Raw genomic sequence first — 27442 nt, 5'->3', positions numbered from 1 at the left:
CCTGAAAAAGGTCAGTAGCTACACAAAGATAAAGTATATGAATAATGAAAAAAATACTTTGTGAAATAATGTGATGTTCTTAAAGAAGAGGAAGATTTCCTCAGATCTAAATCCATACATAAATTATAAGATACACTATTGCTCATTCTCCTGTATTCCACTCCCAATTTGTTTATTATATAAGATGCTGCATCCTAGCGCAGTGGTTTTCATTCCGTTCTCTGCAAAGTCCTGCACAGTCTGCAAAAGGTAAGAAAACCAAACATACAGCTTGTAGATTTAAAATCGCAACATAAAGATCTGCACATACACTGCAATATCTTCAGAGGTTTACAAATTAAAAAAAATCACTCCTACTAAGAAAAACTGATTACAAGTAAGCAATATTCTACTTCAGTATTTTCTAGTAAACCACAAACTCCTGCAATGCTGTGACTATGCCCTGGAGAGCATCCACAAAGTGTGGACACTCTGCATATGCACAACATTCATGTGTGTAACTATGGCAAGTTGCACAGCTCTTTTTTATGAATGCAAAATAATATGCACATGCAAATTGATCAAGGAGCCTGGATATTACTTAGAAATGAAGAAGTAGTATTTAGAGCAGGAGATCAGCGAACAGATTAATGACACAATGTTAACACTAAGAGAATGAGATCTTTCTATATTCTACTAAGCTGTGCACCGGAAACTCACTACTGAATTGGGCTGGGGAATTAAGCAAACAGATGTATTAAAATGAGTGGTTTATAAGTAGAGGGAGAATGCTTATTTTGTCCCTTTTTCAAGGATGCTTTGCAACCTGCTTGTTTGTGTGCAGCACAGAAAGAAAAATATTTGCTGAGGCAGCTGAATGAATACACAAGCCAATTTCAACAGGTTTTTTTATTCAAAGCTTGAAAACTGTTTACTGTTCATTAAAGCACTCACAGAGGATATGAAGTTTTTAATCTATTCAACCAGGGGATACAACATGGAGCACAGAGAGACTAGCTTAAACAGATCCACTGCGGTGGTTTAAGATGTTGTCTCATTTGTCCATTTTCTCCTTCTGCCACATGCTATGCTTTCATGGGAGACTTGGTGGAAAGCAGCACATGCTTGTGCTTCAGTTGCAACTGAAAAGCCTAGCGTTATCACTTAAGCAACTCAAGCACAGACACATTTTCTCCTGTTGACTCTGCTGTGGGAGAGCAGGACCACAGCAAAAATAACCACAACAAAATTCTCGTCTCTCAGTGCTATCGTCTCTTGCCACCACTTAAATGCAGTGGGTCCTGGTCCAGCAATTTGGAAATGGAGATTACTGTCTGTGTTCATTTTCATCCTTTCTTCTTTACAAAAAGGCTCTGCAGGGCACTCTAATCAGCAGTGCAGAATGATGGAGGCAGATACAGAAAAACAGCTAGTTTTTGTGGCCTTGTCCCCAGTTTCTCAGGACTTCTGTGGATAAATACAAAGCTGACTTTCTATTCTGTCAGTGAAGGTATAACTCTTCCTCCTCCCTGCACTGGGAACCACTCTGGTAGGATTAGGTGGCATAGAAACCTTGGCAGCATGACATTGTACAGCTCTTCCCACAGGAAATCTGGCCGTAGATAAAAGATTCTGCACAGTTCAGGATTAGCACAACAGTTAAATACAGATGAGATTTTGGCCTTGTGCTTCTACTACCCTATGAGACGAATCTTGAAAACAGCTTCAGCTCTAGATGTGAGAACACGGTTAAATCATTTGCCATTGATTTCCCCATGGCAATTTCTCCCTAAATTCAACATTTTTATAATGCCTTAGACATCTATCCTACCGCTCTCTGAGACTGTTTTAGGCTGAGGCATTTATACTGCTCCTGACTAAAGAGTTGCTGCTTTCAGTTGTAGAGCCCAGTAAGTGACTCTAATGTTTCTTTATGTCATTTAATGTAATCCAGTTGAGCAGATTAGCTTTTACTTAGCAATGCTTTAGAGTCATGATGCTTGTTGTAAATGCCAGTGATTTCCTTTCCTATTTAAATGAACAGTGTAACAGAAATAAAGTTTTCATGTTAATGTTCAGTAAAATGAATACTCTTTCAGCATCCAGTATGGGAAATGACAGTGTTTCACTCGGAGCACATCTATAGCTTTTCTTCCTCTTTCAATGTAGCATTCCTCTTTATTCTTTCACCTCCTTTAATACTACTTAATTCACTTGTTTGCTTGCAATGCTTGATCAAAATGCTTTAGTATGCACAGAATGGGTCAAGCAAATATTATTTACACTGAGAGTTAGGAATTTCCCCAAATTACTCTGTCCTGGAAAACACAGTCCTCCTGCCATACATTTATGTATTAGTAACAGAATCTTTTTTAATGCAGCCATTTAGTGTTTGCTAGTGAATAAAGGGCTCGTATAGACTTGCTCAAAAAACACAATACCGGAAGAAAAAATCCTAAGGTCAATGGCAGTATGAAAATGCACCATTGTCAAAGAATCGATGGAAAAGGCAATTAAAATGGTACAGGTTACTTCTGTGTTGTAATCTAAACTATGAGAAAAAACCCACTCACTTTTGGCTCCCTGATGAAGAAAACCCTAGTCTGTGTGAGCATCTTGACAAAAGCTTGTGCTTTTTGGGGGGTTGTTATGTACAGAAAACTGAAAAGGGACTTTTGGCACCACAGTGTCGTGTGACTAACTCTCACACAATACTGCATCTCATAATAATTTCTATACATTTATCTAGCACCACCTTCCCGACATTTATATCTGTACCTGTTTCAGAGCTTCAATTCACCATTGGGTAGACTTTATATTTGAGCTGTTTATTTACATGCTCTCTGAACTGAAATTGTTCTTTTTCCTCTCTGAAGTTTATTCCCCTGATGTATTTTTAGAAAACAACCATGTCTTCTCTTGGCCTTAATTGGCTAGCTGAAATAAGTCCAGTTCTCTCAGTCCCTCCATGTGTAACACAGGTTTGCCAATTCCATGATCATTTATGCCATAATGTTCTGCTGGCATGGTGCTAGTAAATTAGTATTTCTTGGTAGATCAGAACTAGGCACAGGAGTTCACATGAGGTCCTGCCAGTGTCTTGTATAATGGCATTTATAGCTTGTCACCTTTGCTGGAAACCCCACCTGCTGCGTACAGTTTATTTGCCAACTTCACAGTCATGCCATGTTTTGATGTTTCACAGTCATACCACAAGCCATCAATATACACTTTCTTCTCCTCTGTTATTTCCAAAAATGAGCCTCTATCTTACAACATGCATCCTTGTTATTAGCTCATAAAATGCAAACTTTGCATCTCATCCTATTTGTAGGAGGTTAACCCTAAAGGCTATTCAATATTTTCTGTGCAGCATTCAATCCAATGCTGCAGGCAGGATCTACTTTTACTGCAAAATGGATTATGATGTGTTATATTTATATTTGATATCTATAAACAAAACATGCAGAATGTTATTGGGTCACTTCTCAGTTGATAATTCAGTACTTCACAATACAGCACAATGAACATGTACTTACAACATGGCCACTGGTTTAGAGCTCTTGTGAGCCACTTAAAAATACATAGTTAATTTAAATACTTATGAAAGAAAAGCAACTGAATCTCAAGAACCACAAAAAATATAAAGTATACAACATAGCTAAAGCATAGGAAGATTGATGTACAACATTGCCAAGGCTTCAGTACTAACAGGACCCAAGCAGCTATGGCTTCCAATATGACCTGCAAGACTGACTTGAGTGCTTATTAGTCAAATGGCTGAACAATCACTAAAAGTGACTCCATACTTTTCACTTGGGACATCTCACTTTGGCATCTAGCACTTGAGAGCAAAAATACCAATGAGATTTAAACCTCCACGAAAACAAAAGAACTGTAGTGAGATGATAAGCCACAGTGGAAAATCTAATTTCACATTGACATTAAGGATATGGGAAGCGCACATGCATAATACACAGTAAGATCAACAGTGAAAGCTCCCAGAGACAGTAATGGGTTATATGTGCCTGACAATTCCTAACCACAGTTTTACAGGAATTCAGAATGGGTCACTCAGCACTGTGGGTACAAAGTAACATACAGCTGCTGTGATACACATCGTCAGAAAATGACTTTAAAATGTCTCCAGAAAGTACATCCCCACATAATCCTGTTCAACAACCACTTGGGGAAATGTAGCTGACTCACATACTCCCCCTTCAATCCTTCCACAGCACACAGTAAAATGAAAACAAGTCCCTGGCATACTTCAGTAAACACAGGGCAACAGCATCTCTTTCTCATATTTTCAAGGAGTGCTCTGGTTGTTCTGCATTTGAACTCAGGTATGTATAAAGTGAGTACATGTTTAAAAATCATGCAATGTAGTAATTTCCAGTGATGTTCCTAACTATTTCATTATGGCCTCTAAATTAAACACCTCTCTCTCTCTCAAGGCAAGTGCCCAGAAATACACTTGAGCCCCCTACACACTCAGTGGGAGAGAGAAACATGTCTCTTTACAACTCCAGAGGGCTACTCTGAGATGAAGGTGGGATTGTACCTCTCATACTGTCTCTATGGGGTGATCAATGTGCCCATAACTGAGGAACTACCTAAACTCAGCCAGAAGTAGATGCTTACATTTAAAGACCTGAAAGGCACTTTATTTAGGATTTTACTGTATAGGTCTACATCTGCTTAGGATACAAATGTCTCATGCGAGATGTGACAGTCATGCCATTTTTTTCCACAATAACCTAATGACTTGAGCATGTTCTCAGACTGGAGGACAGGGTTCGATATTGTTTTCAACCTGAGAGGTTTTCACCATACTGCTCCCACCCCCCAGCCATCTGAACAGTGTTACTCTGGTCATCTGCTGTGGCTGGCCTAGCATGCAGTCAGAAATACAAGAAGTATCAGAGAACCAGGAGAACATTCATGTTTAATCAAATGGAGACTCTCCTTATTCTGTCCATTATTTCTGGTTTTATTCAATGACCATCTAAAATATAACACATTAAAAGTCCTGTGAGAAAGGAACAAGGACTTCAGGTCTCTTACTTGTCTAGGAGGAGCTTTAGGAACCTTGTGCTCCTAGTTAGAGGTTTCTACTGGTTTACTGAGAACATAGTGACACCTGAGAACAGGCTGGTGGCTCAGAGTTGCTAACACTGAGCTGCCTAAAATCCACCTAAGCTATATGCCTAACAGGAGACTGAATAGAGAAATGCAACACCATCCTCCCTATTAAATGGTTTGAAAAGTCCCCAGCAGGGCTTTGGCACCAGCCAGCTACCACTCTCCCCAAAATTTCTAGACATGAATCAGAGCCCATTCCCAACTGGCAGTCTGCAGGTGGTCATTGCGCCTGGGAGCTCAGCAGTATGAACATGGACTCTTTTCAGCCAGTTGGCCTCAGTACCAGAGAATGGTACAGGGCATACAAAATTCACTAGTAAATATGCATGCCTAAAGTCTGAACTTAAGTGGGCTAAACTGGGTGCTAAGTAGCCATTCCTTGGAAAGGGATCATGGAAAAATGACACTGTTCTGTTCCTTGCATACTCAGAGACCGAGCTGTTCATTTTAGTAAGTAGATTTAAGAAAAACACGTTTTATCAGTTCTGACTGAAGTTGGCGGTCCAGAGCCAGCAAAACAGAGTATGAGTTCCAAGAGCTTATGATCCACCAGTTGAATTGCTGCTGGATTTCAGCCTTTACCACGGAGACTGGAAAAACCCAGTGGTCAAAAGGATGTTAGCAGAGAGCTAGTCTAGCTGAACTGGACTATCACGCTGTCAGAATGAGAGGTAAGCAATATAGAGAAGACTATCATTAGGAATTATGCAAATATATGGTCTCCACTGCATCCTACTTAAGGCCAGCATGTAGAAGGGGGGTTAAAAAAAAAAAAAAGCAGAGCCTCATAACAGCGCAGCAAATTTTTCAGTTGTTAATTGTAACCAAAACCCTTGAGAAAGTATTGGTGAGTTATGAAACTGAAAAATAATCTCTTCAGAGATATGGAATAATCTATTATCTTTTATTCTGGAATTGCTCTAGCTTGCTTTATTTATCATAGATTAATTTTTATTAATCACATTGCTAAATGACAGATAGCATTATGTGCTGGATTCTCAGTGACACAAATTACTACTTCAAGAAATCGAAGATCAATGCCCCTTTTGCCCAGGGACTATGTGAGAAGTCACAGTAAAAGGACCATGGAAATTTGTGAACAAACCAGCAGGACATGTGAAGCTGCAGCACACATGCCCAGGCAACACGTACCATACATTCTAACTTAAGTCACAGTAAAAATCCAAGGACAAGTTCTACTGCATAACAAAAAAGAATTACAGCATTTTTACAGCATAAGCAATTATTGTACTGTTCCCTCAATGAAACTGAAATTGACCCTTCTGCTGTAAATAATTATACTTGTTGCTATAAAGAACTGACTATTATGGGCACTAATAAAACCCTGTCCCTTCTGTATCACAGACATCCTCGAACAAGTTTACTGGCTGCCTTACAGGTTGTAAAACTATGATTTGGAAATACAGTTTGCAGGCAAGAGCTGACCCTACAGCGTACAATTCAAGTCTTTATGTTTACAGACCCTTAAACAATAGAAAGGATGCTTGTGGCAAGCAAATTAAAGAATGGACAGTAAGTTCCCTTCATAACTCTTTAGACCTTTTGGTCTCACAGTATTTCAAAAGGCTGTATTTTGAACATAACATTTCAGAATACTAGGGAGTTAGTAATGCTACTTGAACATGTACAGTAACAGTATTTCAACATAACCATTTCTTTATCATAAATCCACCAAATATCTAGACTCCTTTATCAGTGAGCTCTTGAAAGGCCAAAGTTCACTTTTCATTTTATTGGGAAGCTTTCCAAATCTCTCTTGGTTAATGCACAGTTTTGATATTTCTCTCTCCTCAGCTGTGTCTACATGAGATTTCCTTTTTTTTCATTACTGCATTACCATGTAATGTCACTGGGAATAGAAGGAAATCACAATAACATGCTAGCATTACATAACGTGCTAGGTAGGAATTGTGAAGAGGACAGAGCTAAAAATACAGATATTGTAATGCTTTTATCTGCATGTGCTGTTACCATACCACACAGAACGCTAACATGTCTCTTATTGTGCAAATCAGCATTCTCCCATTTCCAAACTCATTTGTTCACTTATCCTGAATTTATAATCATACTCATGATGTCTGCCTCCATAATTCATGCATGGGAATTAATGCTGCACTCTTACCATGCAACATAGAAACTCAGACTAAGATATCGGTACCTATTCTTCTCTGGAAAGTGGATTGCAACTTTGAGGCCCAGCGCTGTGGCTGCCATGTACTCACAACAGCAATGAGAGTGCCCCGTGGTCTCTTCAAGGTTATGGAAAATATCCTGAAACTTTTGTATTCAGAGTGCTTGAAGCCCTGCTGCTTTTTGAGTTCCAATGACATCTGCCACAGATTTCCAAACAGCCTGGGTAGCTTGCTAGCTTTTGTTTGGATTTATTGACTGCCAGTGAAACAATTTGATCTGCTGATCTGCCGACCAGGTGTGCGTTTTTGTGAAGATGGTAAGTTTCAAGAATGAAGGTAGGCAGTGGCTTCTCTGGAAGCCTGTCTGTCAGATTGGAGGGTCCTGCAAAAGGTCTCTCAGGCTTCAGATGATCCTATTTCTTTGTACGAAAGTGTCTGAACAGTATTGCATGCCCTAACTGACGTGGCACAAGGAGCGCAAACTCCTGCTGCCAGCCTATGAGAAAGTGAGTAGACAGTGACAAAACAGAGGGGGTGGCCAGACATGTAGAAGGCTGATCCTCATGGCACCAGTCATGCTGAAGGAAAGAGATGAGGCCCTAAGACACGTCATCCTACCTTGCAATGTGTGTGGCAGCGATGGGAAGGCAATTCTGACCTCTGCTTCGTGTGCAGCGCATGGTGGTTCCAGTGGGGAACTGTTGCATTACATACGAGTCTTTGCATTTCAAAGGTGACCACCTCAGTTTAATTTATTCCTTCCTACTGCTAGTCAGTGGGTAGGAATTAGGTGTCCTCTGTCATTCATTTAAGAATTATTATACTATAAGTGTAGTTAAAATGGCTAAGCCACATACGAAATTTCCAGTCTCCCTGGGCTGACAAAGGTTTCTTTACACCATGCATCTTCCTTTGAATCATGCTGCTCCTATCTCAGGGACCACGTGCAGATGGCTTTAATTCCACCTGGGACAATGAACCTAGTATTTACAGGATGTCTGTAAAGGTCTGGATTAGGCCAATAAGAAATGTAAATCTCTGTGGAATTTAGACAATCTGTACACATCATGAAGTGTTTATCTGATGAAGTAGTAGAAAGGAGTGCTCATCACTTGAGATAACATGTAGTTTGAAATTTCTATGGTAGTTTTCAGCTGCACTTCAAAATACTTAATAACTTAATATGGCCTTTGGGCTGAAATAGAATATACATTACTTCTTCAGGGAAGAGAGATTAAAAGTATGTTTCAAAATTAAGCACTTCAAGTAGAGATGTTTGCTTTATTTTCCCAGTAGAGTTGTTCTTAATTATGCATGTTGAAGAAGTTGGGCACACTGATGATAAAGGGGATGCACTGAGAGTACACAAACTGCCTTCACTCCAGCACACTCTCAGCTTTCAACTCGCATAATTCAAAGTTTATTTGCTTCCTTCTGCATGTTTTCTTTAAGGTGCTTTTAAATTATACTACTTGGCAATTGCTGCAATTCTCTCTCTCCCTCTCATCTCGTCTGGGCTTTGCAGCTCCAGGTGCTACAGGACTGATCCCACACACTCAGCACAGGAAGCAGTCTGGCATCCTCAATGCCAAGTATTGCATCCACAGGGTGTTGCTTGCTGACATGCTTGGCCCTCCTGTTCTCTCACTTTAGGCTGGAAGAGGAAAGTACCAACTGTCTGTGGTGTCTATAAGAGCAGAAAGGGTGGCTGAATGGGCCATTAACTGATTAGAAGGGTTTAATGGGGCAAATCCAGCTGAGCCAAGCTTTGTAATGTAATATGAAAAAGAGACCAGGAGGCAGAGTAGAGCCTGGATGGTCTTGCCTTCTTTCTTATCCTTCTTGCTCCTTTCCCCAGTCTGCTGCTCCCAGAGTGCTTGCTATCGCCAGGTGGTTCCGGTGTTATCTGGGCCAAAATCTTTGTGATGTTTACTCTTAAGGCTTTTTGAGGATGTGGCACAGAATACCAGGAGGAGGGTGGTATGGTGACAGCATTTTGCTGATTATGTAAGCGAGATAAAAGAAGTGGGAACACTCAACCTTTATCATGGCAAGACTGAATGGAAATATATGTGACAAAGAAAACTTGCTTCTCCCTGCTGAAGCTAAAAGCTTGCAGGAAAACTTTTCCAGAGAAGGTCACAAGAACCTTTTATAATGGAATGCGGCAAACAATCTAAAGCTCTTTCTAACATAGATTAATATATAAATAACACTAAATACATGCAGTTACTGAGCATTACATTTTTCATTTCTGTGTATGAACCAGAGCTTTGCAATAAATTAGCATTCCTTAGCTGAAGTAAATGGAACTGACCAATCTATGTACCTGCAGACAATTTGGCCCCATGGTCTTTTAAACTTTAGGCTAACTGGCTCTGAAGAAGTAAAAGGTACAAATGATACTGCCTTGGAAGAGTGAGTCCCTCAATAGATGTTGAAGAGCCCTCATAGAAAAGATATTTGCATTTGTATGCTTTTTATGCAAGTTCTTTAAAACTTTACTGACTCTTACATACACATCTCTGAAAAAAAGAGAATATCCACAATAAGACATATATTACACAATTTCCACAGACCCATCATCTTAAATTAAAAAAAAAAGCCTTGCAAATTACAGTCATTCTAAAAATCAAAATAGCTTAGCCAGCTGTTAAAGAAGTGCATACTTTCATCATTACTGAATGCATTACTGCTTTAAACATATATAATTCCAAAATAATCTCCTTGAAACAAACAGCAGCAGCCATAAAACATGCCAGACCTGAAGTTGAAGACAAAGCAAGCAGTATTTGTTGTATTAAAACTCTGACAAAATACATTTTAATCATGTCCAGTCTTACGAATTCTAAAACAACCTGGAATGCCATTTGGCCTTCATGATTAATGTGTACTTTATCATTGTAAACAGAGCTTCCTGAACATTTCTATAAAGTCTGCTTTTTGAATCAACATTTAAACAATCAGCATTGCCCTTTCTCTCCTTTTACGTTGTGGTGGTCGTGTGCAGATTCTAAATAAGGTATATGTTATCAGGATTTTTCATATGTAAGTAGAGAAAAAGAATTTAATCACAGAAAAAAGCTGGAATTCTGAATGACCTCAGGTATTAGGTTTGTTGACTTGAATGGTAGAATTTGTGCTCTCTTTATCCATCTCAGGAATTAAAAAATTTTATGTGACATGGCTGATGTGTTGATCAATAAAACAACAACAATCATTTACACTGCAAGTTTAGTGGAGTTTCAAAAATATGCATTAACCAAGCTGGTAGTTGTAGCAGAATCAATAGACAAGGCATCTTGCTTAGTGGTGTGCATAAATGAAGTATGACTAAACTTTTAACATCCAATGAATACAGATTAAGATGATAAAATCCATATGCAGAATGTGTTCTGCAAGCTATGCAATGACTGTGTTTGAGAGTGTAATGAACAATAAAATGTTAAAAGTATTAAGAAATTCTTACTTTAATTTTCACCCTGCTTCATGCAGTATTTACATTGTGAGTTTGCAGTCAGCATTCATTTTATTTTAAGACCTGTTGCAAAGGACCTCTGTAAATTTGCTGCTTTGTGTTCATCTGTCAGCTCTATAGCTTCATGTTACTTTAAATCTCTCCTCCTATTTTCCTAACCACTCATCCCCTTATTTGGCACACTTTAATCGCCTAACTAGCTCCTTTCTGTTGTCAGTGAAGTTTCTGATGTGTCACTACTGCTATAGGAGTCAATCATCTTTAGTTCATGATGCAGATAAAAGGAATGAAACTGTTTTTTTATTAATGGTCTAATATGTTTGTATTTAAACATCAATGACTCCAACCGGTATTATTTTAATCCAGATGCTTGAATTCAGAACGACTACACTATATCTTTGTGAGATGAAGTAAGACAAACATCAAATCATTCTGTTTCTGATCTAACCTGCTAAATCAAATAGTTTCATTAAATCTGCTTTAATTGCTCTCTGTTTTTTTTCTCAGCTGGTTCAGACTTCCCCAATGTGTTGCATTTTGTTTTTAAAAAGTTGTCTGAATGACCAACAGGATAGCATTTCCTAAATGCAAACCTACACACATATAATATATAATGCAACAGCGAGTATGTTGCATAGTAAAAATCCCCAATTATTTGAAACATTGAATATTCTGAAGGAACCCCCAAAAAATTTATTTTCATTCATGCATATACGAGTATACCAGATCTGTATTTCCCAGACAAACAGAAATTACAAAAAACCTTAGCATCTTGATGAAAATAATTGATAGTAATTCACTATAGGTGGAAACTCTTCCTCCAGTAACAAAAGAATTAACCATTTTTGATGATACATGATTAGCCAAAAGGAAAAACATCCTAAACCTCTGAAAAATCTGTATTTCTCTCATCTGTATTTTCATTTATTCAGCGTATTGAGCTCATTAGTGGTTCTCATTCAAAATAATCTAACCATTCCTGTGTTTTCTTCACTGAAAAGCAGGAATCTTTTATTCTAATCAATGAAGGACTACACAGTACTGTGTATCTGGCGGTGAAATAAACATCTGTAAATTGGAAATTCATTAATGGGTACTATATAACACTAAAGAATCTGAGCTACTGGTTTTCCAGGTTGATTATTTTTCTATTTCTGCTCTCATGGTCAATTAAATGTAAATACTTTAAGAATGTTACAGTACATATTGTTTAAAATGGCTAACTTACTAAGAGTTGATTATCCTAAATCTGTGAAGTAAACAAGAAGAGTGAATATTTAAAGACAGTAGCTCAGCATAAAAAATGTGATATGCCCTTGAACTTATAACACTGCAGTAAGCAATTACCTTAAAGAAGCCACCCACACAACAGAACTATGGCTTTGTTCCTTATCTTCAAAGAACAAGCCACTTGCATCTGGATCAAATCCTTTAAACAATACATGAACACTCAACATCAAAGCACTTTCATTTTCTTCAGTTATTTAATTTAATTAGAGCTAATACAGACATGAATTTAGACACTTATTGCTGTGTAGAAAATCCCCAGAAAACATGTTCAAGAAATTAATCAACTTGGTTTTAATTTTATAAAGATTTTTCCCCCAGTACCTGACAGGAGCGCCTCTGCTCTGTGCAGGTTTCAGCAAGACTGTCACAGTGCTGTCAGTTTGATTCAAAGGTGTTTCAAGTTCATATGGTGGCATAGAGGGTGCTAGAATAAGAAAAGAAAAGAGGTAAAAATAATCATTATTCCTGTATTTCTTCTTTCAAGAGCTGTATCTTTATTTGAATAGGTAATTTTAAAGACTTCTTCAAATATAAAGACCATATTATAGGTCTAAGATGCTTTCTGTTACAACACAAGTGTGAGACAACTGTTAAATAACTTCAGGAAAAAAAAAAAAAACAACCAAAAACAAAAGAAATCCCAGCTCACTGCCAATTTCAAGACAGGAAACAGATACTAGTAGGAGTAAGTTTGCAGAAAGTACTGAGAATCCATGACTTGGAAATGAAAAGTTATCTCAAGAAGAGCATCTGCAAATGTGCATGCTGAAGTGACTATAGTTTTTGAAACTGAGCCCAGGTTTCTCAATATGTCAGTGGTATTAGGATGCACTCTCAGAATTTGTCTTTCCTGGAATTTTAACTAGTGCTGTAACTGTCCTGGGTCTATTGTCCACCACAAACATAATTTACAATAATGAAGCAGGATTATCACCACGAGAGCTTATCTTAGTTTGAAGCCACACTCAATAGCACTTTTGCAAACTGTGTCTTCATTAAGGAATTACAGTTGTGATTAAAACAAACGACGCCTCAGTTATTGTCTTTCGTTTACTGTTGCTACTTTTTTCAGTGCTATCATCTAGTCACAGTTTTATCATTATATTGGATGGGAGGCTGCTCGGTTAATTGATTGTTTAGCAGGCTGTTGTATCCTTATTGTCCAGTTGTTAATGATGATACACAATTAACAGATTTAAAGGCTATAGAAGCAAAAAGTGGTCATTGCAATGATCTTTTCTGACCACAGGAATAATGCAGAGCAGTGAACTTCCCTAAACTAATTTCTGCTTGAAAAAGAAAATCCATTTGGTGGGGGAGAAGATTTTTTCTTTAGCAGGTTCTTCCAGTGGCTAATTATACTTCATGTTGAACATGGAGACCTCTTTGGCATCTCAATTTGTTTAGCTTCATCTTCCAGCCACTGGTTACTTTGTGTACCATACTGATGAAGTTACTCAGAGTATATTATGCTCCACATACAGATAATATCAACCTCTAGGCTCCTCTAGCAAATTAAGTAGCTCCAACAACGCCAATCTTTCTTTCAAGTGTATTTTCCAATCCTTTTCACCTTCCCAGTAGTAGCTGCATCTATCTGAAAGGCGTATGAACTTCTCTCTCCTTTATCCATATTGCCCTTCAAGTAAGGACTACTTTAACACTTTTGTCCACAACTCTTCAGTCTGCTGTGAAAACATTAACAACATCTTCATTGCTTTTCATTGATATTCACCAGTTTTGAAATGCTTCACAAATAAAAAAATTAATCTTCAAAAACCTCCTTGTAAGCTGAGAGGGTTTTATTCTTTTTACAATGCTGGATATAAGGCACAAACTTTTAGACAAATCCTTTTAAGTAATTTGGGTACCCACTTTGAGAAGCCTAAAAGCATAATATTCCACAGTACTTTAAAAGATTCAGACACAATTTTCACATATTTCAGTTCTGCAGTTTGGAATATCCAGAACTTGTTCATGTAATGCCCCATTCTCAAGTTGACCATCCTGAAAATACGGGAAGCACAGAGTAACTGCACCTCCAAAAAGCTGTATGAACTCTGAACGTTTTTGGAGGACTCTAAGTGTCATTTCTTGCCCTTGGTCTCCTGCCCACATCTTATCGAGTCTTGTTATCTTCCTAATTTATGACTCCTAGGTCCCTACTTGCACTCTTTACTAATCTTAGTCTCCCTCCACCAAAATTGTCTTCCTGTCCAGGAGATGAGTTGTGGTTCTTCCAGTCCCACCTTTTAGTCCTAGCTACTTTTTCTATTCTCCACAGATTCTTGTATATTATCTATTTTTACACTTTTATCCTGTTGTAACCTATACAACTCTTTCTCCTCCACACTGCCCACAGGTAAAGAAGGTGCTTATCACTAAACAGAGAAAACAGGAGATATTCTTCCTGTTCACAGTTTTTGCAACTGCACACCTTGGTCTTCAGCAGCAGAAAGCTCAGATGCACTAAAAGGTAAGGCCCTTAGCGACTCTCTATCTGTGTTGGGCCACACTGAGTTGATGAACACACAGGCAAGGCTCGAAAAGCTTGCAGAACTTAAACCTCTTTAGTGAGGATGTCATCTATGGTGACACTGGCTGCTCGATTCTGTCAAGTTTCCACCGTTTGTGTGCAAACTGCAGCATTTACAAATTGCCCAAATCTGGACAGATTTTCAGATTGATGGCTCAGAGTAATGTCTCTCTTCTTGCTAAATATTTAAATCCCTGTTTGAAAGCACTTCAGTAATGTATCAGTCACCAGAATTTTTCATGATGTCAGCCATGTTCCTGAAATGGATGAAATTCTTAGTATGAAAGGCAGCATAAAAAATTTCAGCCCTCACAGCTGACTTTTCACGAAGTTATATGCAACAGAAAACAGTTTTCTAATAGAGTGCCCATCAATTTTGATAGCAGGCACTGCTATGAGCTTGGCTTTTGGTAAAACATATTTACATACAGATCACTTCATCCATCAGTGCCAATCACACAACTGTAGAATGAAACATGGCAACTATTCACAGTACAGAATAGTACTACTCAAACACTTAAGACAAGAAATTAAGAGTATTTTATTCAAATGAACATGCAGTCTAGAGTCAGACAAATTAAAATGCAATGACTCAATTCAGAAATTGGTCAGAATGCACTGTTGCCACCTCATCTGTCCTAAAAAATAGTGAAACCTTTTGGCCATAAATGTTCAGCATTTTTGTTGCACATCTCTCCAAAATGGAGAGCACTGGCCACACCAAGACCCTCAAAGCCCTACAGTGAGACAATGAGATCACAGGCCAATAGCACTGCAAAGAGGGTACCATATTCAAAAGCTAAAGTTTGAGTTGTGATTTTTCAATGATACTAAGAAATGTATGTATTCTGCTTCTATTTTAAATTCATCAAGAGATTGGCTTTAACTACCCAAAGAAAATTTTCCTTGTTAGTACAGTAACCAACATGAAATAATGAGAGAGTGGGGTGCAGATGAGAGCTTGCAGAACCTCACCGCATGGCAGGTTGGAGGTTAGTCTCATTCCCAAGCATGCCTGCAATGTCTGTTTACACTAATGACTTTTAGTTGGTGACATATCAAATTTAGAAAAGAACAACAATTTAAGATCCAGCACTATTCCCAAATGCCCATATTCTTATCCACTCTGAAAAGTCTCCTTCCTTCCTCGCTCTAATAAGGGCTGATTCTGCCATCCTAACTCATATCAAGTCTTGCTATGTCAGAAGTTGATTTCTGACAGAGAAAGTTTCTGCTCAGTATAGGGAAGGGGATGGAAAATGAACCCCATCGTTACCCATCAGTGTTAATTATGTTAGATTTTCTATAAAGAATAATTTTCTAACTTGAAAATTAACAACTTTTTTTTTTCTCTACAAAAACCTGTATTGGCAATAATTTCCACCTTGCATTAACTGCCTTTCCCTATAATAAGAAAAAAGAAATTGCTCTATTTCTGATTAACACTTGTTACTTTTTTTCATTCCAGTGAGGACAGAAAACGAGTGATGGGGAAAAGTACAAAGAATGAGAGTAAAAGAGAAAGAATATTTTACACCCAAATGCCTTCCTTTATCCTTTCTGAAAAGCAAAGTTGACCACAAATAGATAAGGTAATTTTCTGTAAACATTATCAAGGGGCCATAGTCCAACTGTCAGTTTAATTCCCAAGAAGATTGTAGAGAAGTGAAGAGTAAAGGGATTTCAACTGTAACTTTGCAAAACATTTTGTCATCAATTACATAAGCATTTTAGAGTATGTAATAGTATTGCATCCCATCAGCCAGAGAAATGAAGTGTTCCTCTGCCTCTGGGAGGGCTTTAAAATATTGTTCATGGATCTGCGGAAGTGACAGAGTCATGCTGCTGTTATCTGAAAACCACTAGTCCTGATGTTCTTGTCTAATACAGTTTCATATCCACTTCAGTCCACACGCCTGCTAGGAACATACGCAGGCTGGCAGTTAGCTACACTTCCTAAGCGAGCGCTAGACATATAGTATTTCTGCTCTACTCTCAATTGTTCATGGCTCATTAAAGAGATTTTCCAGCACCGTTACTGTACTAATTTAGAATCATGTCAAGGCTGACTAAGCTCTGAATGGAACCCTCATCCTCATGTCCAAAAAACCCTATGCTAAATGTTGCAACAGCAGCTGGCACTGACTGCAGGCACATAATTCACAGGGTTTCTTGGGTGATAAGTTACAGTTGTGAATAGGAATTTCAAAGTACGAGCTGATATTTAAGCACTTGGAAGTTTTTCAGATATGTTAATATATGTCACTTGGACATCTTCAGGGATGAACATGTATTTTACTTTTTCAATTTGCTGCTTGTTAAATCCTAAAGAAGTAGTAAACAACAGAAGAATCACCCATGTCATTCTCGTAAGCAAACAATAATACTCTTTAATCAAGTACCTGATATTTTAGTGGTGAACTGATTTGTGATTGGAGGTCCAAAGCCTTTAGCTGTGCTGGCTCTGATGGTAAAAGAGTAGGTAGTGCCAGGATACAGTCCGAAAAAGAGATAGTGCGTTTCATTTCCTAGCTTTGAGACTCGTCCACTTTGATTGGATAAATCTATTTCTGGGTCAAAGGAACTGACTGCTTTGTAGGTGATCTGCAAAAGAATAAGAAAGTTATAAACTGCCTTGAGCAGATGGACAGAGATTGCATCTTTATCCAGTAAACCCTTCTGATGTATGCGCTGTCAGACATTTTATGATAAGCTATCTTACTCTTATACTCTTCAAATCCCAAATCTCACGAAGGGACACAGAAACTCAGCCGTAACTGGTATGAGTTATTACTTTTATAGATACAGAGACTTAGAGGCAGCTAGATTACAACTCTGAAGGATGGCTTCAGGCTTACATTAATTCCTTCAAGATGCTGGCTTTACCAGTGTCATTTTTTGAATTCATCTTACTGTTGGTTTTGATCAGCAACAATAACAAAACCTAAACAACCAGGTAAAAACAGATAAGCGAATAACAGAAGGTATAGCCCCCAGTTCCAGCTGACTTTACTATAATTACACTTTGCTCTGAATAAGATTATCCATAAAAGATGATAAGGGCAGCTTAAGGCAAATTTTTCAGAAAGTGGGTAAGCTTGTATTTTAGTCTGAAGCTTAGCTATTGTAATTGCTAATTTGGAAATTTTCAGGTTATTATATTGTACCTAGGTCAGATTCTCATTTTGAGGAAAGGAGAGATAAAATGTTAAGTAATATATGCACAGTGTATATTGTATCTTCAGTTCCTTCTTTGATTCAAACAGTATTTTTAGTTTTCATTAGAAATGTTAATATAAGTTCACAGCAAAACTTGATCCAGATTTCTTCTATTAATTACTAATTTCCATGCACTGTAATGAGAATTTAAAAATAAGAAATCCATTAAAAAATTAAAAAGTAAAAATTATTCATCCCTCCTTTTTACTTTTAAAGTTTCATTTGTATGCGAATAATTCCAACACTCTTATTATATAAAATGATTGACATTCTTTTTGCTATATTTATTCCATACCATTATAATTAAGAAGACACATAAAACAATACATAGAAACATCTAAGTGTCAGCATTACACATCTGAAACACTTGCAATTTCCTAAAACCTCTGCCTTAATGAAAATTGATTTTTATATGACCCATCTAATATAACATCAATAAAGTGCTGAAAATTAGTAATAAAAACTTTGATATAATCTAGATAAACCCTGACATAATTTTGGTAGATATAGGCAGATCCTCTACAACTCCTCATCCATAAATTGAACTGAAAGTGCCTTAAAAACTGCTCAGCTAACCCTCCTAATTATAACAGAAGACAGAAGATTACACTACCAAATATCTGAACTTTTATCAGTAAAGAAATTAAGGTTACATACTGCCCAAAAGAATCTCCCTTTCTCATGGTAAGTGTTGTTACATCTGCTTGTGAGAGAGTGGGTCATAACTTTTTTTGGAGGTTTTAAAAGACAGGTTAGACAACTACATTGCAACTATGTTTTATATACAGCTGATCCTGTTTTGCCACAGGTATGTGAACTAAATGACCTCTTGCAGCTCTCTTTAACTCTGTTTTCTGTATTTCTATGATTCTTAACTGCATTTTCCAAAATCTCACTTAAGTTTTATTCAAAATAATACCAGGCTATCGGAGACTCTGCACTCTATGTTAGATTCTTATAAATTTTTTGCAGTGTTTAGTTGTTCGATAGCTAAGTGGCTGATGTTCCATAATGAAATAAGTTCCTCCATGGATAACGCAGAAGACATGAAAAAAAGAAGTGTTTTACCTGGTTAAAATGAACTTGCACTGTTTCTGTATTTCATTCCTACTTGTAAGACTGTTCCTACTTTTTTTTTTTAAACTAATTTCTTATGTCCACCATTGCTAATGCCAGTCCAACGTTTCAGTGATGGAAAAAAAAGGGCATGAGGGTCATTTTATCACTGGATGTTGACTATTTTTATCAATTTTAGATGAAACCTTGCCCAAAGGACTAACCCCTTTATTCCTACAACTGTGGACCTGTACTGGTGATAGAGGAGCAAAACTGTATAATTTGTCATTATGTAATTTCTTCATCTAAAGGCATTTTTCTTTAAATATTGGTAAAATAATTGGATTTGCACTTGATTTCACAATAGCAATGAATACTTCAATACTTGATACTTCAATGCACGTTTTTTTCCCACCACCTGTATTAAAAGACTGTCTCCTTCAGGCACTAAAAACAAATGCCGGGCCCCAGAGAACAGACTAAGTTCTGAGATTTTTAACAACATAGAAAGTTAGGTACTTAGAGTAAGAAATGCTAGACAGAGAGGTGAGATTGAGCTTTGTCTCTGGGAGCAGGGATGCCGACTCAGGACTGCACATTAATTTCATCTACCTGCTGGTATCAAGACCCTGGGACGTCCTGCTGAAAGAAACTGTCTGCTGCTGTAGTCTTAAGGCTGCCCCTATAAAAAACGGCTACCAGCTGAAGAGCTTGTCCTGGAAAGAGCAACCTTGCTCCTAGGTCTGACTCAGGCTTACGTACTTGCAGTCTTGCCTCACTCAAGCTGTGTGTCTTCAACTCTAAAGTATCCTGCGCTCTCATACTTGCTTTCCTCCCGGCACTACAATTCTTTCACCCCTGGTTGAGTACAGCCCAGTGGCGGGTGACAGGTGAATGGAAGGAGAATTCACTCCTTGCTGCGGCTCTGCGCCTGAGGTCACTGCCCTACGTGCAGATTAGCATGAACTGGGGAATCCCTCAGGCTGAAATGTCCTCTACCTAGGCCTCCCCCTCACTAGGTTAGTGCTCATCTGCTAGGCCATTCTCTGAAAGGTGAATGCCATGAGCACCATAGTTTTCATGAACATACCAAATATTGCATATGTTTGTATAAGAGCAGCTTTAGTGGCTATGCTTTTTAGATCAGAATTGTTGATGTACACACCACCACGGCTTAGATGCCTTTTTGTCTAAGCTTTGGCTTGCAACAGGGCGTAGGCAGGAGCTAGACACCTCACTTCTCAAGCTTAGGTGATTTGGAGCTGTGCTGGATGCATTACCTCAACAGCACAATGATCAGCCAGAGGTGCCTACTGAGACATCATGGATAGTCTGAATCAATCTATAAACCACAGGTACCTAAATTTCATCTAACTTGTCTGGATCTTATCCTGTGAGCTACTTCAGTTAGCTAAAATATACCTCAAGTATGTTCTTATATTTCACCTGAAGTATACAGGTAAAATGTCCCTGTGATTCACTGTGTATATTTGTTGGCCTCCAGGTAGTTTACCAGTCATATTTATAAAAACTTCGTGATACATTTTAGGCTTATAGGCAAACATCAGGGCAGAAAAAATATTGATCAACAAGCTTTCAGCAACTAGGTGTCTGTTCATATTCAGCCACCTGACTGGACCGAGTTGGCATCTTTAAAACAAGGGATGGTTTGGTTGCATTAGGCTGTTGGTATCTTTTACTTAAAAATTAATTAAATCAAGTTTCTGATTGAACTGATTGCCTTGCTCCCTCCCTCTCTGCTTTGAGGTGTATTAGATAAACAGTATAAGGAGATACCGGTATTTTCTTTTCTTTTCAATATTCTCTTCACTGTTGTAATGCTAGGTTCTTTTGATGTTCAGAGACTTGAACAGTCCTGACAACCTTAGAAAGTCTGGCCAAGTTATTCTTTTCTATTTCTGAATACACCTGCACAACTCCTATTACAGCTGATGGAGTTATGTATGTATATACATTTAAGAATGAACTGCATATATACAGTGCATATACTCCTCGGCAATGTAATTAGACATGCATGCATGTTTCTAAGTAGAAAGATGATTCACCACTGTGTGTTTCTATGTACATAAAGCCTAACATCAATAAAAACATTAACATATTAACTAAAACATTCTGATCCCTGAAGATAGGCAACTGTTGAACTAGCTGGAAAGTAGTTAGCTTTATAAAAAATCAATTCATACTTTTTCATAACATTTTATCCTCTTACAATAAAATAGTTTTCAAAACAGTATCAATAGGTTACCATTCAATTTAGCTTTTCTTTTACACCGTATCTCATTTAGGTGGTTTTTTTAAACAAAGCATTTCAATACCAATTTTGTAGTAAGGTCAGGTAAGAAGCTTAACAGTGATTACTGTCTGACAGCTTAATCTGTGCAGTCTTTTGTCAATTTTTCTAAAAGGTATTCAGGCAGAGGTTCCACATGAGGAAAAGCAGCGATTTTTAGACATCTAACAACATATAATTTTGTTGAATTTGCATTTAAAAAATGCTAGATTTTTTTTAATTATGCCTGCTTGTTTCTATTACAATAGGCTTCCTGTAATGAGTCTTATCTAAATGTGATGTTGACTGTCACCACTGTGTTATGTCTCCTATTTTTAAAAAATTCACTAAGATCTGTCTTTCAATCTTTTAAATATTTGATCCACATTACTAGATAGAATGCTATATCACATGGTTCTAAAAATAGCAGTTTTCTTAAAGCTGATAACCCAAGGACATTTTGGGTCCTGCATAATTCACTCCTACATTATATATTTGATTTTATTACTTTGTGACTGCTACTATCTTCAAAAAGAAGATTCATTTTACATAAACTGGAAAAAAAATTAATTTTCTTCCTAATTATGCACTTTTGAAAATCAAAACTATACATAAAAATTAAAACAGGCAAAATGCTAGGTACCTCATACAAAGTAATCACACCATATGTTTGTGCTGGCTCTCTCCATTGAAGAAAAATCTTCTCTTCAAAGGTACTCCCTTGAATGGATTCAAGTGGCACAGCGCTGGGGACTAAAGGATAAAACAAGGAAAAAATGCTGTTTTGAGAAAAAATTCAGAAGGAGACGCTGCTTAATATTTGCGCTGTTGAGGCATAAAAACTCTCCCACTATTATTTCCCCAAGACTGAAGCAAAGGCCAGGGTAGCTCAGGAAGGTAAAGATTTATTTAACAAGATAGTGCCATTAAAGAAACATATGTGTCACCTTCAGTGTAAGAAGGAATTAGTGAGCATTGCACTTTTCCCATAAAACACTGTTGATGAAAGAAAAGGACAAATCAGCTTTTTATATGGAATTAGGTGCTATCTCAAACATAAATTCTTGTAAATAAAATCTATTTGTGATATCTACTTATCAATATTGTTACTGTCCCATAGTGAAAAACATATTCACCATTCATATATGAAAATGCACAAGCATTGAATTAACAAGGTATATTTTCAACAGACTGAACTAGAATGGTTAGCTTGGAAAGATGAGCCACATGTTGCATAGAACAGCCATCTCACTGACATTAGGCCTGAAGACCTACAACAGCGTGAACATAAGGAAATTATGAAGCAGCCAAACTGAAAATCTGACATTACTAATTTTTCTTCAAGTCTCTTAATTTATGAGAATGACTTCTGAAGAGTCAGGGATGTCAGAAAGTTCTGATAAAAGGTATGTCAACTGCTCTCAGGTATCTACTTCTGTTTCCTGTTTGTTCTGCAAAAATTACCTTATCCCCAAGCCAACCTCAATGCAGTTTTCAGAGAAGGAGATGTGTAAACAGCACATGGACATGTATCTGCGATTTCATTTTTGTAAGAACACTTGCAATGGAATGTGAAAATAAAATCCTGAAAAATGCACTCAGGACTGTTGTGAAGCAACAGGCATTGATGGGTTAGCACTTTTCCACAAACTGTATGTGAAAAATCCGGTAAGAAGATACACTTAACATTTTCCACATGCTAGAGAAAGAAGGTGGAAACTACTTGCTGCAGTGGTTGAATTAACTTCTCAGACCCCTTACTGAGATTTACCCGAATGGTTAAAGAATAGGAAGGTCTGAAAGCAAGACATCTGGTGACTCCTTCCCGTTGCTAGGTCTGGTAGAGCACTACCATCCTCCTCTTCCTCTATGTTGTTGGTCTGGGAGTTTACATGGTTTGAGACTTCATAATCACCTCTCCATAGCTCTCCACAGAGTGCTTTCCCTTACCAAAGGGAAGCTCCAAGGACACAGGTGATGGTTTCTGAACTGGCTTACCAGTCCTGTATGGACCAGTAAGATTATGCCTTTAAGGCAACCTTAAGTCTGGGCACTAAAGCTTGCTTCCAGGTACGAGAGAACTGGTGAAACTCATTTGGAATCATGGGGTTAATGATTTATGTGTAAAGGGAGAGGAATTAAATATAGTGTAAATAAGTTGGAAGTATAGCAAAACACTGTGGTAACCCTCTAAAATTATCTGAAGGCCATCAACTGTGAGCAGTTATACCATAAGAGAGGTCAAACACTGGCAGTGGTTATCTAGAAAGGTTGTGGGATATCCATCTTTAGAGATACTCAAAACTCAACTGTACAAGATCTTGAGCGATCCGCTCTCACACGATCTGCTCTGAGCAAAAGGATGGACTAAATGAGCTCTGGAGGTCCCTTGCAACCTACATGATTGTGTGATTCAAAAAAACATGATAATTATTTGGGTCAGTATACTCTGTTGTGTTACATCCAGATTTATGTACCTTACTGAAAGCGTATGGTATACTAAAAAGTTATAATTTTTGTCCAGGTATTCTCTCAACCACTGATGCTGGTTTTAATAGGTCTTGGAATAACATAAAGTTCCAGAGGGCCAGGAATAAGAAAATATTATGGAAAATTTTAGAGAAAATACATAAACGGCCCAGATAACAATAAGGTCTTTAGCTTTGTCATTCTACAATTGAACTGAATCAAAATTAGAGGATGACAGCAAAATTAATTCTAATTAAACAATTTTTTGTTAGCTATGCTTTGTCAAATCTGTTGCATTAGCAACTATACATTCCTAAATTGTTTAATTTATTCCCTCATATATTTTGATTAGAAATTAGTACTACACAAAACCAATACAGCATATATTAAATGATTTAATAGGTTTAAATGACAAACTTCAAGTGCTTATTATAAGAGGAACTCATCATTGCTGAAGTTTTTTCCAGGAATCTTTCCAACATGTTCGCAGTAAATCTATCATTGATCTCAAAGAAAATACAAAGCCATTCCTGATCAGATTGCAGACAATAAAAATGGGAGGAGGACAGATCTGTTATATAAAGCAATGCCAGTAATTTGATAAGGTTTCTTTGAACAGAATGCATTTTAAAATGGCTAAAAGCAAGGTCAAAAAAACTGAGGTACACTTGTAGAGGGCCCTAAGGGACTATACCTCAGCACAGAGTGTTCTGGAAACGTGAAACTGATTTCTGGTGCATGACCAATTCAACAAGGAAGTCCCATTTTGGTATCATAGCTAACAGAGCTCCAGTAAACTCTCTGCATGTATAATCGCAATAATATCACAGAGGACTTAGGACGATGGTATAATGTTTTCCTGCAATATTACTAGAGCATTACAGAGACACAGTAGCCAATTCTGCTGTCCATGCTTCAAAAAAGACACTCACAAATTATGTTATTGCTCAAAATAAAAAAAAGAGGTCTGAAAACCCCACGTTAGCTGAAAATTACTAAAAGGAAGGGAATATCTGTATTTGAATGTCTGTATATGGAATATATTGTCTGAATGAGCAACCAACAGCGTCCAGTGGTTGGAAAGCCAAAGCTAGAGAAATTGAAACTGCAAATCAAGAACAACTATTTAAGGTTGAGCATATCACTCAACAGAAAAGCTTATATGAGGATACTGTGGACAATCATCTGAAATTTCTTCAAACTGATACTGGAACTTTTAAGAGGCAGAACATAGTTCAAGCACAAGTCATGAGTTTAATGAAGAAACGATTAAATGCGTGATGTTATAGGTTATATAAAAGATCATTATAAGACTTTTAATGGACCCTTTACTGCCTTAAAATTGCTGAGGTTGGTGGAAAATCTGTTACAGATTTCAGTGAAAGTAGAACATGCACTTATATAGAAAAGCATATTGACTATCAGGTAGTATGCATATACAATGTATGCATATATGTAAATACAAGAACTCACCATCTTCATCAGTTTGTACTACAAGTTCTTGGCTTTCTTTTCGTCCTTCGGGATTCATTAGTACTAATTTGATGCTGACATTTGTGTATGGTGATAGATTAGTAATTGTGTGCTGGGGATGTGAACTTTCTGTATCCCAGCTTACTTCTTCTCTGACTTGCTCTTGTCCTCCAGCCTGGTAACGGTAATGGACTGTGAGGTTGTATCGATGGCAACGTGTGACATTATATCCAAATGGTTCCCAGCAAATAGTGATTTGTCGAGATTTGATCTCCACAACCTCTAGTTTTCGTGGCCCACGCATTGGATCTGCAAAATTACCAACATAATTCTGGTATGATTATTTTTTCATATTATAATAGTAAGTAACATGAGTAATAAGAAGTTATACAGTTCTATAAATATGACATATAAGCAGAAACAGAAATTCATTGCTTTATCTCTCTTAGTGCAAATGACAATAAAAGTATAGATCTCTGATTTTTCAGAAATCAGGAAAAAAAACAGTGAGAAAAGGAGAGAGAAGTGTCTTTGATGAAAAATGAAGAGCAAACAAAATACCAGAAAGTTTTTATGCTTAAACTCAAACTGCACGATACAGTTTAAATGACGCTTACTTTTTTACCTATTTGTTGCTTGCAAAGAATAAATCTGTTCAATTTTTTCAAAAAATTAATTTGTGTTAACACTTTTAGAGCAAAAAACTTCACAAAACAAATATCTAGAAAGAAAAGGTAATTTTAGGGAAAACTTACAAAAACCTGGTGATTTTCTCCCAGGACTGTTTATACAAAGAAAAAGTGTTAGGCGGTTCTTCAGCTGTTTCTTATTAATTTGTTTTTAAGTTAGACTGAATTCAATTACTCAATCTCTATTTGGCCAGGACATCCAGTTAATATTCCAATTCTTTTAAAATAGTCTATAGGGTTCTTTTCCCATAAACATTAGTTGTTAACAGCTTCTTTTTTTTTTTTTTACCACATCTAAAATAAACAGTGCAAATACCTCAGTTTGTATTACTGGTTTAGCAAAAAAACAAAAGAAACGACAGGAGGCACATCAGACAATATCCTACTGCATCTGAGCTTTCCTAGAGATCTCCCATTTGATTACCAGCCATAAATCTCATCTAACAAAATCATACCCAAGAACTTACAGCTATCTATATACAAGAACCAAAGACTGTGGTTGATGAAGTTAAATTTTCTTCAGTCCTCCTGGTCCCAGCAATTGAGATAGAAAAGTGAATCCAAATTGCCACCATATTACAGCAAAACCACTGATTTGACACGCACCCCACATTTTCAAAACACTGTCATTAATAGAGCTATTATACAGATTTAGCAATAATCTGTTTTTTTTCATATTGGAGCCCTCAACAAGATTAAAGACAATGTCTGGTTTTATCCACTGCTTCACTAGTTAAATGCTTAGAAGACTTTTAATGAGCTAGAAGCCTCTTATACGTAAACAAATTAATATGCATCTTCCCTCTTTTATGTTTATTAATCAACATGTCTTCACTAGGAATGTTCTAAACAATTTACACAGGATTTCATCTTTTTACTTTTTAATAAAATCCCTGCATGCTTGAAATATTTGTTCAAAGATGTTATTCATCTTAACTCCTTGAAGAAAAGGTGTTAAGAAATTGCTTGTTCTCTCTAACATCTACAAAGCAGGGTATTTTTTTCCCCTTTTAAACCCTCCAGCTTCTTCTTTTTTTTTCTTTTTTAATTAATTGCCACTACCCAACAGTGTTGATCACCAATACAGAATATTTGCCAATTGGTGACAAAATGGCAAAGCAAAATAACTTCAATAACAGATCTAATCCTGGTCTCCTTTCTAGTGACTAGACTGACTAGTAAAAATGTCCTCACCAAGGATAAATCAGTATAGAGCCATTTACCTACTTCCACACTCAGATACCCCAGATAAGAATCCTGGTGTTTGGGGTGTTTGGGACATTTTCTATTGCTAAAACAATTAAGATTAATGAGAAGCAAACCTCAAAGACTGGCAAGTCCTAAGAGTTTCATGTTCTCCTTAAGCATTTATTTCTGCATAATTCAGACATAAATTTCACGAAAAAGGAGTTTTCCCTTTTTTTTTGGTTTCATATCAGTTTCTAAGAATTTCTTCATTTAGGTGAGAGTATGAATAGGAAAAGACATTTGATGGCTATTGTGTAACTGTAATGCTATTTGAATGGGCTAAATAGGACTAGAAAATCAACAAAATTGAGGTGACCCTGACAGACAACATTAAGCACTTGAACAAAGTTCCTAGCTGCAAGAATATGGAATAGCCTGCTTAGTTTCATAGTAGGCACATCAGAAAATTCACAGGGG

The 27442-nt window shown here is 37.2% G+C and overlaps 1 protein-coding gene across 10 annotated transcripts in view; it reads right to left on the bottom strand.

Moving 5' to 3' along the window:
* The window catches only part of PTPRM (protein tyrosine phosphatase receptor type M), a 489233-nt gene that overhangs the window by 200761 nt on the left and 261030 nt on the right, over positions 1-27442 (bottom strand). For all 10 annotated transcript variants that reach the window (XM_072852716.1, XM_072852718.1, XM_072852723.1 and 7 more), the window contains exons 8-11: positions 25089-25397; positions 21790-21899; positions 16984-17185; positions 12367-12469 (exon numbers count right to left, since the gene is read on the bottom strand). In XM_072852716.1, the coding sequence (XP_072708817.1) occupies positions 12367-12469; positions 16984-17185; positions 21790-21899; positions 25089-25397 (724 nt within the window). The remainder of the gene's footprint in view (positions 1-12366; positions 12470-16983; positions 17186-21789; positions 21900-25088; positions 25398-27442) is intronic.

Source organism: Ciconia boyciana, chromosome 2, assembly GCF_034638445.1.
Source record: "Ciconia boyciana chromosome 2, ASM3463844v1, whole genome shotgun sequence".
Lineage (NCBI taxonomy): Eukaryota > Metazoa > Chordata > Aves > Ciconiiformes > Ciconiidae > Ciconia > Ciconia boyciana.
The sequence above is the reverse complement of the archived record's forward strand: the minus strand, read 5'-3'. Positions and strand labels throughout refer to the sequence as shown.